Consider the following 12,282-nt stretch of genomic DNA (forward strand, 5'->3'; position numbering starts at 1 on the left):
AACATCTGGTGGAAATGCCACAGGCCGTGCGTAGTCTTGAGCGGATGTTGGGGGTGTCTATCCAGGCCATGACAGCTGCCAGGTTCCCAGGCATTTGAGTGCATGGCTTCATCCATGGAGAGGACGATGGCCCTCATGGAGAGCCAGATTCCATTGCTTCGCGCTGACCTGCAAACCCTCACCGCGGCCATGAGATCCACACTGCAGTGGCTAAGCGAGAGAGGGACCAGGGGTATGGAGACTGTCCTTACCCCTAGTCCTTCCCAGGAGAGCAGAGGGGTTCAAACTAGTCCCGCGATGGAGGCGGCGAGCCTGCACGCCATATCTGGGGTCCCCCCTCAAGGTCATTCCAATGTGGACGCTGGCCCCTCCACCTGTGAGTCAAGCTCCAGCAGCCACATTGTCTGAGGAGAGTTCTGTACTGATGCAGGATTCCCCCAGCCAACCAGGGCCTTCCAGGGCTTGTGTGCACACAGAGGACAACCGCCAAAGTCATCCACAGCCAAAGGGCAATCAGATCAGCAGCCTTCCTCCAGTCAGGCTACTAGTGTAGAGGTGGCACCATGAAGGAGCACCCGCAAGTGTTTCAAAAAACACACTGACACAAATGGGAATGCACGGGTGCCATAACAATGTAAAAAGTTAAATCACTAAAATGTTCTTCACTAACATGTGTGTCGTTTTTACTGTATGAATGACGTGTGCCAGCATGTACTGATCTTGTCTCCTCCCATTACATCACCGGCCTTTCAGAACTGCCAATGTATGGAATAACATTGCCATGCCAGCATTACTTATGTGTATCTCCACGGATGCAGTAGCATGGACGATGGCTCAGTCTGCTGCTGCCAATAATGGTGGCAACAAAGGTATTGTAGATGCAGACTGCTGCAAAACAGGTGAACGAGGGTGCTGTGTGGTGTTCAGAGCACATGGTGGTCTTTATGGCGTGGAGAACCATGGATCAATAAGATGTTGTCATGCATCCCTTGCCTGCTGCTCACCCTGCATGCACTGCCTGGATGCCCTCTGTCCTCCCATGCTTCTGTAAGTCCTCTGTGTCCTCATCATCCGAGGATGAGTACTGCTCACGTCTCTCCTCATCCTGCAAGACCTCTCTCTTACTATCTCCTACTTAGTGTGGAATTGTGCAGAGCACAGTAAACAGCAACTATGTGAGCTACCCTTTCCAGTTCGTACTGCAGGGCACCACCTGATCTATCCAGGCAGCAGAAGCGCATTTTCAGCATGCCGATCACCTGCTCAATGGTGGCTCATGTTGTGCCATGGCAGGTATTATATCTCTCCTCTGCATCACTGGTGGGGTTTCTCACCGCCCTCAGGCGCCATGTCTGCAAGGGGTAGCCCTGGTCTTCAAGAAGCCACCCCTCGATGTGAGCCAGTTAAGTGAACAGCAAGGGCACCTAGGACTGGTACAGGATTAAGCCGTCATGGCAGCTGCCTGGATAGCAGGCACAGATTTGCATAAAGCGCTTACAGTGATCACATACTAGCTGCATGTTGAGCGAGTGGAAGCCATTTCGGTTGAGGTAAGCAGCTGGTTGCCTGCCTTGATGGGTGCAGTCTATGACTCCTTGCACCTGTGGGAATCCCTCGATGGAGCCAACTCCGATGGCCCTCTGGGCCTGGCTCTCAGGGTCCGTCCTGAAGCGGACATAATCATCGGACCTCCAGTACAAGGCATCGGTGACCTCCCTGATACAGCAGTACACTGCTGATAGTGTCACCCCACATCGGTCACCAGTGGGTCCCTGAAATGATGCAGAGGTGTAGAAGTTAAGAGCCACTGTCACCTTAAGGGCCACAGGTACTGGATGTCCACCAAAACCAATCGGCTGCAAGTCATCGTTCAGCAGGACACAGAGATGTGTCACCACCTCTCTTGACATCCGCAGTCACCTCTGACACTGGCGCTCAGACATCTGCAGGTATGTCATGCAGGATCTGTAGATGCGTGATGTTCTGTAGTGGTGAGTTCTCCTTGGGGGCTGCTACTGCTCACCACCGGGGGCTTCCACATGGGCTGAACCTGCCTCTTGGTTCTGCCTGGGGCGCATATGGCTCCTCACGACAAGCGGATCAATGAATACAAAGGTGTACCATCCCCATCTCCAAGTTGCCATTAAACTCAGTTCCTTCAGTACTTCAAAGGCGCCTAACAGGGCAAAGAATGATGGTTGATTGGTACATCAGGTGCTTTTATGCATCAACTATGTGGTGTGGCATGGCATTGCACTTCTTAGCTTTCACTAAGAGTGGGGCAGCATGATCGCATTCAGATTGTTGCAGTTGCATTGATTGGCCTACCAGCCGCATTACCTTTAACCGCCTACCATTTGTGGCCCCAGCCCCACACAAAGGGTTCCTGGAGTGACATTGTTCCTTCACTCCCACAAACATTCAAGGGTGCAGAGTGCCCCCCTTTCTGGAGGGAGGGTACACGGTGCCTTCCTACAGGCTTGCAGAATTGTAATACCAGGTAATACCAACCCCCTTCCACCTCCCTATACCAATACAGAGTTGTGGCCCTGTTAATACCATCCCCCACCCACCTCCCTACATGACTGCAGAGTTGTGCCCCTGTTAATACCATCCCCCTCCCACCTCCCTACATGACTGCAGAGTTGTGCCCCTGGTAATACCATCCCCCTCCCAGCTCCCTTCATAAATGCAGAGTTGTGCCCCTGGTAATACCATCCCCCTCCCATCTCCCTACATGAATGCAGAGTTGTGCCCCTGGTAATACCATCCCCCTCCCACCTCCCTACATGCGTGCAGAGTTGAACCCCCAGTAATACCATCCCCCTCCCACCTCCCTAGACCAATGCAGAGCTGAGACCCGTCTTGCCACACTAACCTTCACTAGCTCCAATCACTGCAACTTAGGTCCTGCCGACTTTTATCAGTCGGGAACAGGAAGGCATGTGAGAGACGCCCATTCACCTGAATATTCGAATGTGTTTGAGAAGTCGCAGCGGATGCATAAAGTGGCAAGGTAAGTAACTCTTTGTATATTTAAATTGGCCTCCCATCGCCGAGCAGCGGGGGGGCTGCCACAAAGCCTCGCCGCCTCCAGCAATATGGGGCTGGGCTGGGCCTTCCTGGCGTCGGGGTGCATGGCGGGCCTCTCCCAGAGGCATTTTCCGGCCTCCCCTGCCACGACCCCCCGACGCGGGTCGAGGACCTGTAAAATTCAGCCCACTGATTTTGAAAGAGAACCCCTTCCATGTGTAAACTGGCATCTGGGGGCCTGTGGAGCCAATTCCTAACCTTGAGTTTCATTAGGAGGTTCCAGAAAACCTGAAGCAGCCATGTGACCATCTGTCGATCCCTTGGACAAAGAGACAAGCAGTGACTCAGTGTATGCAGCAGAAGGCTGCTTGCTTCCCTTTCTCTCTCTCTCTCTCCAGAAAACATCAAGTTGGAAACCGTCTGTGACTGTGGACCCTCCAAGCCTACAGACTGCTACAGCCAGAGACCGGGGAAGAGAACCAACTGCAATTCTGCCTTCAAGAAAATCCTGAGCAAAGCAGGCCAACCACAAAGTGCAGCTTGACCAACTAAGACTTCAAGAATACAAATACAGTTAGAAGACCAGCGAATCATTCAGCCTCAGACTCTGTATTTAACTTTTATTTATTCTGGGCTTTAATCCAACCATCAAATTATTTTTCCCTCTGTAGTCTATTTGTGTGTGTGTGATTCTCCTGTGAATGTGTAGTGTATTTATTATTAAATCTGGTTTAGATTGTTAAGTCTAATAAACTTACCTCTTTCGTGTTTAAACTCAAGAAAACCTGTCTGATTGGTTCTTTCATGATCACCGTAAAAGAAAAAGTTAAAACACTCATAGAGGTGGTAAGCACAACCAATGTTAGATTAGAAATAAACACTGTTGCGGACAAATAAGAGGAAGGGCAAGGGGGCGACTGTGACCCCCCTCCTCAGTTGGCCGTAACAGAGTTAACTTATGGGCGAGAGAGTTTGGGATGAGCTCAAGTTTATGGAGAGCAGAGCTTATGGAGGCCAACCGGAGGTGCATTGGAATAGTCAAGTCTGGAGGTAAGAAAGGGTTTCAGCAGCAGATCAGTTGAGGCAGGGGTAGAGTCAGGTGATGTTATAGAGGTGGAAATAGCTGGTCTTGGTGATGGCCCAGAATCCACCTCCAAGCAGGTCTGACCTCACAAAGCAACCATCAGTCCTCCCCTGCTCAGGCCTCTGAATAATATTGCTGTCAGGTTCCAATGACATTCATTATTGGACCTGATCTTCATACTTAAAGAAGAACCGTCGGCCTTCCTGTGGTGTCCCATTCGCCTGCTCAAAAGACCAGTTAACATTGGAACATAGCAGGATCAGAGGGGGCAAATGACTGCTCTCTTTTAATTGCTCTCCTACCCAGTTTCTGCCAGATGGGTGGAGTTAAAATGTGGCCTATAATCCTTTTATTCTAGCCTGCATTTGCCATTAGCAAGTCTCCCCACTGGCAGTGGAGGCTACTAAAATTATTCTTGTGGTCCTGTTTGCAGATACCTTGCAGCCAATATTTTAAGATGCGTCCTTCTTCAATTTCTGTCGGTGACTCACAAGAACCCATATGGAACAAGTTAGCACCTCACTGCACCTGGTCCTATTCACTTCACCTGTCACAACCACCACCCCGGTACATCCACCCCAGGGGATTTAACTTGGCATTGTGAGGATTTACTTAATGTAAATCATAGCATAGGGAAGAGATATGGCAGTGGCAAAGGAGGACAGGAAGCTGTGAACCCAAGGGCCAGCGGGCACCCTTCCTCAACCAAAGCCCTAGGATTCTGACCTCATGGGTCCACAACTTAAAGACGGCCTCCATCTGAGCACTAATGTTTAATGCAGTCGCTTGGGAGGAGTGCACTGTCTACAGTGGGGCATGACTATTTAGCTGAACTGCAGACCAAGATGGAGCACATGGCAAGTCCTGGATCATCTGCAGCAAAGCCCTCAGTAAAAGAGCTCCTTCACAAAGCAGAGGTACCCCATGAATGTTCACATATACTAATGCTATACTTACTCGGCGCACCATCAAAGTAACAATCTAGATCCTGATTGGTGTATTTGCACAGTGTGGAGTGACTGACATTGCTGATGTCTAATGTATTAGAATGAGCCTGAGGAATACATGTTCAAAGCTGTGATGGTCTTGACTGCTACAGGTGATGCTGACTCATAACTGGGGATTGTCATCAGGTCAGATTCCTCTGGATAGTACAACTCCACCAGTGCCTTCCTGATAACACAAACCTGTCAAGATAGATTTTCCTGGACAGTCCCAGGGAAACATGCTGTATAGAGAAGAGTAGATGTGGGCTGCCTTTAGTGCAAAAAAACCCCTGCCTCACAGTCTACCTGTCACCCCCTCCAAAATCAAAAGATATGGAACTATCCTGAGGAATACCTGTATCCTTATTTTTTAATCGTAGCTTTCAAAATTCTTGCTGCCAAAAATCCAGAAATACAAATACTTAACACAAACAAACATTCAGCAAGAAACAAAATATCACAAATCCAATTCTCAAAGATCTAAAGTTAGATTCCACAGTCAAAAATGCTCCCGGAACAAATCCAGCAAATAACCCTTTAAGAAGGGTTTGATGAGTGGCTACAAGACACGTGGCACCATGTTACACAGGCAAACTGAGCATAGCATACTTACCTTGAGCTCATTAGAAAGCTATTAATTTCAATTCCATATTTAAATTAAGCTCTCACACATTTTCTGCAAGAGCACTTTAGTTTAGTTTGAAAGGCCATCTGGAAGGTAATACATGGCCAAGGATCACCATAGGGGATTCTTTGCCTTTTATAGCCAGTCCTGCTTGTTCTGAACCAAGAGAGCAGAAAGAAAACATACTCTTATAATCTCCTACAGTAACCCCCTCACTAGAACATACTTCCAGAACACAACTGTGAAACATTGAAAAAAATGATGGAAATCTGAAAAAATAAACAGAAAATTCTGTACGTACTCATTAAATCATGCAACATCTGTACAGAAAGGAAATATCCACATTTCATTGTTTTCAAATCCCTCCATGGCCTCGCCCCTCCTTATCTCTGCAATCTCCTCCAGCCCCACAAACCTCCAAGATATCTGTGCTCCTCTAATTCTGGCTAAAGGCCTGCTTGGGTATACAATTTAAACCCGACCTGACCACATCTAACCCTAACCCGACCCAGGCCCAAGTCCTTTGGTCTTCTCCCACGCCCAACCCGACCCGACTACCGGAAATTAATGATGCTTACTCTTACTTCCTGACCAAAAGACAGCACTTCCACTGTGTCTGACCCAGCCCGACCCGAGCCCAAATGCCTGACCCAGAAGAGCGAGCCAACCCTAACCCGACACATGTTCGGGTCGGGTAGCTATGCTCTAATTCTGGCCTCTTGAGCATCTCCAATTTTAATCACTCCACCATTGGTGGCCTTGCCTTCAGCTGCTTAGGCCATTGGCTTTGGAGTTCCCTTGCAAAGCCTCCCCGCCTCTTTACCTCTCTTTCCTCAGGACACTCTTTAAAACCTACCTCTTTGAGCAGGTTTTTGGCCATCAACCCTAATATCTCCTTAAGTGTCTTTATAACTTTCCTGTGAAGTGCCTTGGGGTGTTTTATTACATAAAAGGTGTTATATAAATGTAAATTGTTGTCTCAAAATCTCAATACAAACCAGAGATAGAATGTGGGTACTTCCAGGTCTGTATAGCTCGAGTGTTCATCTAGTTCTGAGACATCAGGAGAGATTTTTATTTTTGGTTTATGATCAAAAGCTTACTCCTCAGAAGGACATATCCTTGCTGCAGTCCAGTTCTGTGGGTGCTGGCAGTCACCTTTCCCTGTACCGCCAATTCTGGGGTGTACTTTTTCCTGCATCTTGAGGCGGTACAACAAAGGTTCACTAGATTGATTCCTGGCATGAGAGATTTGTCCAATGATGAGAGGCTGAGTAAATTGGGTCTATATTCTCTGGAGTTTAGAAGTATGAGAGGTGATCTTATTGAAGCATACAAGATTCTGAAGGGGCTTGACAGGGCAGAAACTGTGAGGTTCTTTCCCCTGGCTGTGGGAATCTAGAACATGGTGGCATAGTCTCAGGATAAGAGACTGATCATTTAGGACTGAGATGAGAGATTTCTTCACTTGAAGGACTGGGAATCTTTGGAGAGTTGTGGATGCTCCATTGTTGAGTATCTTTAAGGTTGAGATAGACAGATTTTTGGTCACTCAGGAAAACAAGGGATATGGAGAGCAAGCGGGAAAATGGAGTTGAGGCAGAAGCTCTGACATGATCTTGTTCAATGACAGAGCAGGATTGAGGGGTTGTGTGGTCCATTCCTGCTCCTATTTCTTATGTTATGTTCTTACACATTATAGGTTGGATGGGGAGGGTCATAATTCAGTCCTACTTCTAACATAGGTTACAATACCTATGGAAGACAACTCCCCCAACTTTTAAGCATATGTGCCATCATTAGGCTGCAGATAAACACCAAGTGTACAAAAATCTAATACAGCACAATTAATTATTATGCAGTTTGCCATGCAACTTGCAGCAAGCGATCTACTAACTTTATGAAGTGCAGGAGCCATGACAGGCACAAGGAATCCATTGTAGATATAGTTCACAAGTTGATTGCGTATCATGGGATGAGCCACCTAAATCAGAAGCACAGGTTGCAAAATTAGGCAAAAGGTTAAATGAACATCCATCATATAGAACAGATTTTCTTTAAGCTGAGAAACCAAACAATAGGGCCATGCCCCACACCAGAGGACACCACTAACATCAATAAAAGTACGAGAGGTGAGGTATATCAGGAAATGCACTTAGCTCATGACATTCATGGATTTTAAAAACATGGAGATTTCAAGAGAAAGGCCTCAGCTATTTACAATCTATATTGATAACTTAGATGAAGGGAGTGAGAGTAATATATCTAAGTTTAGTGACGATACAAAGCTAGGGGGAACAGTAAGCTGTGAGGAGGATACAAAGAGTCTGCAAAAACATATGGACAGGTTAAGTGAGTGGGCAATAAGATGGCAGAAGGTGTATAATGTGGGGAAATATCAGGTTATTCATTTTGATAGGAATAGAAAAGCAGAATAATTTTTAAATAATGGGAAACTATTAAATGTTGATGTTCAAAGGGATTTTGGTCTCCTTATCTATGGAAGGATATACTTCACTTAGTGTAACTGCAGTGAGGGTTCACCGAGATTGATTCCTGGGATGAGAGGGTCGTCCTATGATGAGAGGTCGAGTAGATTAGGTCTATACTCTCTGGAGTTTGGAAGAATGGGAAGTGATCTCATTGAAACAGGTAAGATTCTAAGAGGGCTTGACAGGGTAGACACCGAGAGGCTGTTTCCCTTGGATAAGGAGTCTTGAACTAGGGGCTTAATAGATAAGGGGTCAATCATTTAGGACAGAGATGAGGAAAAATTTCTTCACTCAGAGGGTGGTGAATCTTTGGAATTTTCTGCCCCAGAGGGCTGTGGATGCTCTGTCGTTGAGTATATTCAAGGCTGAGATAGATAGATTTTTGGATTCTCAGGGAATCAAGGGATATGGAAATCAGGCGGGCAAGTGGAATTGAGGTCAGTGATCAGCCATGATCGTATTGAATGACAGAGCAGGCAGATGGGCCATATCAGGAAACTATAGACCAGTTAGCTTAACATCTGTCATTGGGAAAATGCTAGAGTCCATTATTAAGGAAGAAATAGCAGAACATTTGGAAAAACATAATGTAATCAAACAGAGTCAACATGGTTTTATGAAAGGAAAATCATGTTTGACAAATTTGTTCGAAATCTTTGAGGATATAACAATCAGAGTGGATAAAGGGGAACCAGTAGATATAGTGTATTTGGATTTTCAGAAGGCTTTCGATAAGGTGCCACATAAAAGGTTATTACACAAAATAGGAGCTTAGGGTATTGGGGGTAATATGTTGGCACGGATTGAGGATTGGCTAACACACGGAAGGCAGAGAGTCAGGATCAGTGGGTCTTTTTCAGGTTGGAAAGCCGTAACTAGTGGGGTGCCACAAGGATCGGTCCTAGGGCCTCAACTATTTACTATCTATATTAATGACTTGGAGGAAGGGACAGAGTGTAGAATATCCAAATTTGCTGACGATACAAAAATAGGTGGGAAGGCATGTTGTGATGAGGACACAAAGAATCTGCAAAGGGATATAGATAGGTTAAGTCAGTGGGCAAGAACTTGGCAGATGGTGTTCACTGTGGGAAAATGTGATGCCATCCACTTTGGTAGGAAGAGTAAAAAGGCAGATTATTATTTAGATGGAGAAAGACTACAAAATACTGCAGCACAGAGGGATCTGGGTGTTCTTGTACAGGAAACACAAAAAGTTAGCATGCAGGTGCAGCAAGTAATTAGGAAGGCAAATGGAATTTTGGCCTTTATTGCTAGGGGATTAGAGTTTAAATATAGGGACGTCTTGTTACAACTGTACAGGGTGTTGGTGAGCCCACACCTGGAGTACTAGGTACAATTTTGGTTCCCGTATTAAAGGAAGGATATACTAGCATTGGAGGCAGTTCAGAAAAAGTTCACTAGGCTGATTGCTGGGATGAAGGGGTTGTCTTATCAAGAACGGCTGAACACGTTAGACCTCTATTCATTGGAGTTTAAAAGAATGAGAGGTGATCTTATTGAAACATATAAGATTCTAAGGGGACTTTACAGGGTAGATGTTGAGAATATGTTTCCACTAGTGAGGGAATCTCGAACTAGGGGACATAGTTACAGAATAAGGGGTCACACATTTAAAACTGAGATGCGAAGGAATTTCTTCTCTCAGAGAGTGGTGAATCTCTGGAATTTTCTGCCTCAGAGAGTTATGGAGGCTAGGTCACTAAATGTATTTAAGGAGGAGGTAGATAGATTTTTGAAATCTCGGGGAGTTGAGGGTTATGCGGAGCAGGCCCAAAAGAGAAGTTGAGGCCTGGGACAGATCAGCCATGATCTTATTGAATGGCGGGGCAGTCTCAAGGAGCTGAATGGCCTACTCCTGATCCTACTTCTTGTGTGCTCCTATTTTTTATGTACTTAAGAATGACTGAGGAGATTCGGAGTTTCACAATTTAAAAATTCTAGGAAGGAATGGGTTTGAATTGTACAATCAGACAAAAGCAAAATACTGCAGATGCTGGAAATCTGAAATAAAAAACAGAAAATGCTGGAAATACTCAGCAGATCTGGCAGCATCTGTGGAGAGAGAACAGAGTTAATGTTTCAGGTCAGTGACCGTTCATTACATCTGCACAGTTAGTGTTGCTTTCAACACAGTGGGGATGTTGGGAGGAACAAGGAGTAAGATAGCGCACTTGGAGCTTACAAAGAATAGGACATAGGAACATAGGAGGAGGAGTAGGCCATTCAGCCCATTGAGCCTGCTCAGCCATTCAATTACATCATGGCTGATCATCTACCTCAACGCCACTTTCCCACACTGTACCCATATCCTTTGAAAAGTAAGAGACAGAAAAACAAGAGAGATTGAAGACTAGAGGTAAGACTGCCTATCAGATTATGCTTTTTCTCAAGTACCGGTCTAGGAAGGCACCATAAATTGCAAAGTAAACAGAATATTTATACTAACTAAAAGAGCTTACAGTCATTTGAAAAAAATAATTAAAATATTTTGTCAAGTCTAAAAAGGTGTGTAAAAATTAATTCAACAATTTACTTAAAACTCACAGCTTTTTCAGGAGGTTGTACAGATCTTAATATATGAAACCACATGTAAACATTATTCAGGCTAAACCATCACTATTTGAATCAGGGCTTTGGCAACAATGAAGCAACAAGAGATGTTGGGAAGTTTGAGAATAGAGATGGGAAGATCTTGGGATTTGGTAACATAGGAAGGGGGTTTGACAAATACTGATTTGGGAGCAGATCATGGCATCTGTAGCATTGGGGAGATTAAGATCTTAAAATTCTCCAGCAGTGCACAGAGGGAAGATCTCAGAGTCTGGTATTGGTTTGAAGGGGGAGAGCTTGAGGATCAGTATTGCAAAATAGCTAACAACTGTTCAAGTTAGTCTTTATGTAAAAGTAATTGCTTTGGAACACTCAGCACAACAAAAGAAAGCACAGATCTTGAAATCATTTGCTTTGTCAAAAGCTAGACTCTCAAATTTAAAAAGGTAAAAAAATCTTTGATGAGAATCATTTACTAAAAAATAACTCCTTGCATTCATCTCTTAACTTGTTTTGAACAATTTGGTTTTGCCTTTTTCTTGCTGAGAAATTGGTATACAAATAAATCACAACTAATAATTTGGCATAATGAACCAATCAGGTGGAAGAAATCAGAAATATGAGCCAATCCGATGCTGTAATTATGAAACAGAAAGTACAGTGGCTCAAGTGTGATCCATAGACAGCGTGCACACTCATACTTGTAATGTTACCAGCCAAATCTCCTGTGGAATTGCTCATTTTCGTCAGAGGCTATGCTTAAATGTGATATCTGAACTATAACAACTTGAATGACAGCTAAAGTGCAACAAGTAGTGTACACTATAGACAAGACCTTTAATATATTCCAGCTACAAATGGTTCAATATAGGCTTGGAATTTATTTTTTTTAATATGAACAAGGTTTTGGTCAACATTTCATGTTCCTAAAGGGGAGAGAGATGAATTTTGGGCAACAACTTTTTTCTGCTCTAAACTGAGTTAGTAAGTGGTCAACAGTGGGAAAATATTAGAAGCGAGAATTGCGATCAGAGTGCTGAATTCTGAATAATTTTGTTATGTAACCTCAGCTGAAGCCCAAGAACCCACTTCACTTAAGATTCATATAACCAGTGCAAGGGACTTGATCTAGTCTAAATATTTGACCAAGTCCAAGAGGTGAAAGACAAGTGCCCTGCACTGTTTACAGGTGTTTGTATATGTTGCTATGTATGTCTTTACCTGTATTACTGCATTACAGAACTCCAGGGAGTTCATAAACTGTACTAGCGCAGGAATGTGCATCCAGTCCTCTCGCTGCAGGTAGTGCCATTCGTCAGTTTTTACTTCCAGTTTAGTGGGCAATGAGGAGTAGAGGCCACTCAGCCCTGTGGCTAACACCTGTGGATCAAATAACACTGTAAGAGGAAGAAATCAAAACATTGAACCTGAAAACAAAATCCCACTAAAGTATTCTCGGTATGTGACAACACAAATGTTGAATCGAGA

The 12,282-nt window shown here is 44.8% G+C and overlaps 1 protein-coding gene across 4 annotated transcripts in view; it reads right to left on the minus strand.

Annotated features, from left to right (window-relative positions):
• fhip1aa (FHF complex subunit HOOK interacting protein 1Aa) overlaps positions 1–12,282 on the minus strand; it is a 196,706-nt gene that overhangs the window by 51,075 nt on the left and 133,349 nt on the right. For all 4 annotated transcript variants that reach the window (XM_068041066.1, XM_068041076.1, XM_068041094.1 and 1 more), the window contains 2 exons: positions 12,016–12,174; positions 7,626–7,712 (listed from right to left, as the gene is read on the minus strand). In XM_068041066.1, coding sequence (XP_067897167.1) covers positions 7,626–7,712; positions 12,016–12,174 — 246 coding nt within the window. The remainder of the gene's footprint in view (positions 1–7,625; positions 7,713–12,015; positions 12,175–12,282) is intronic.

The sequence above is a fragment of the Heterodontus francisci genome, chromosome 1 (assembly GCF_036365525.1).
Source record: "Heterodontus francisci isolate sHetFra1 chromosome 1, sHetFra1.hap1, whole genome shotgun sequence".
In the NCBI taxonomy this organism is placed as follows: Eukaryota; Metazoa; Chordata; class Chondrichthyes; order Heterodontiformes; family Heterodontidae; genus Heterodontus; species Heterodontus francisci.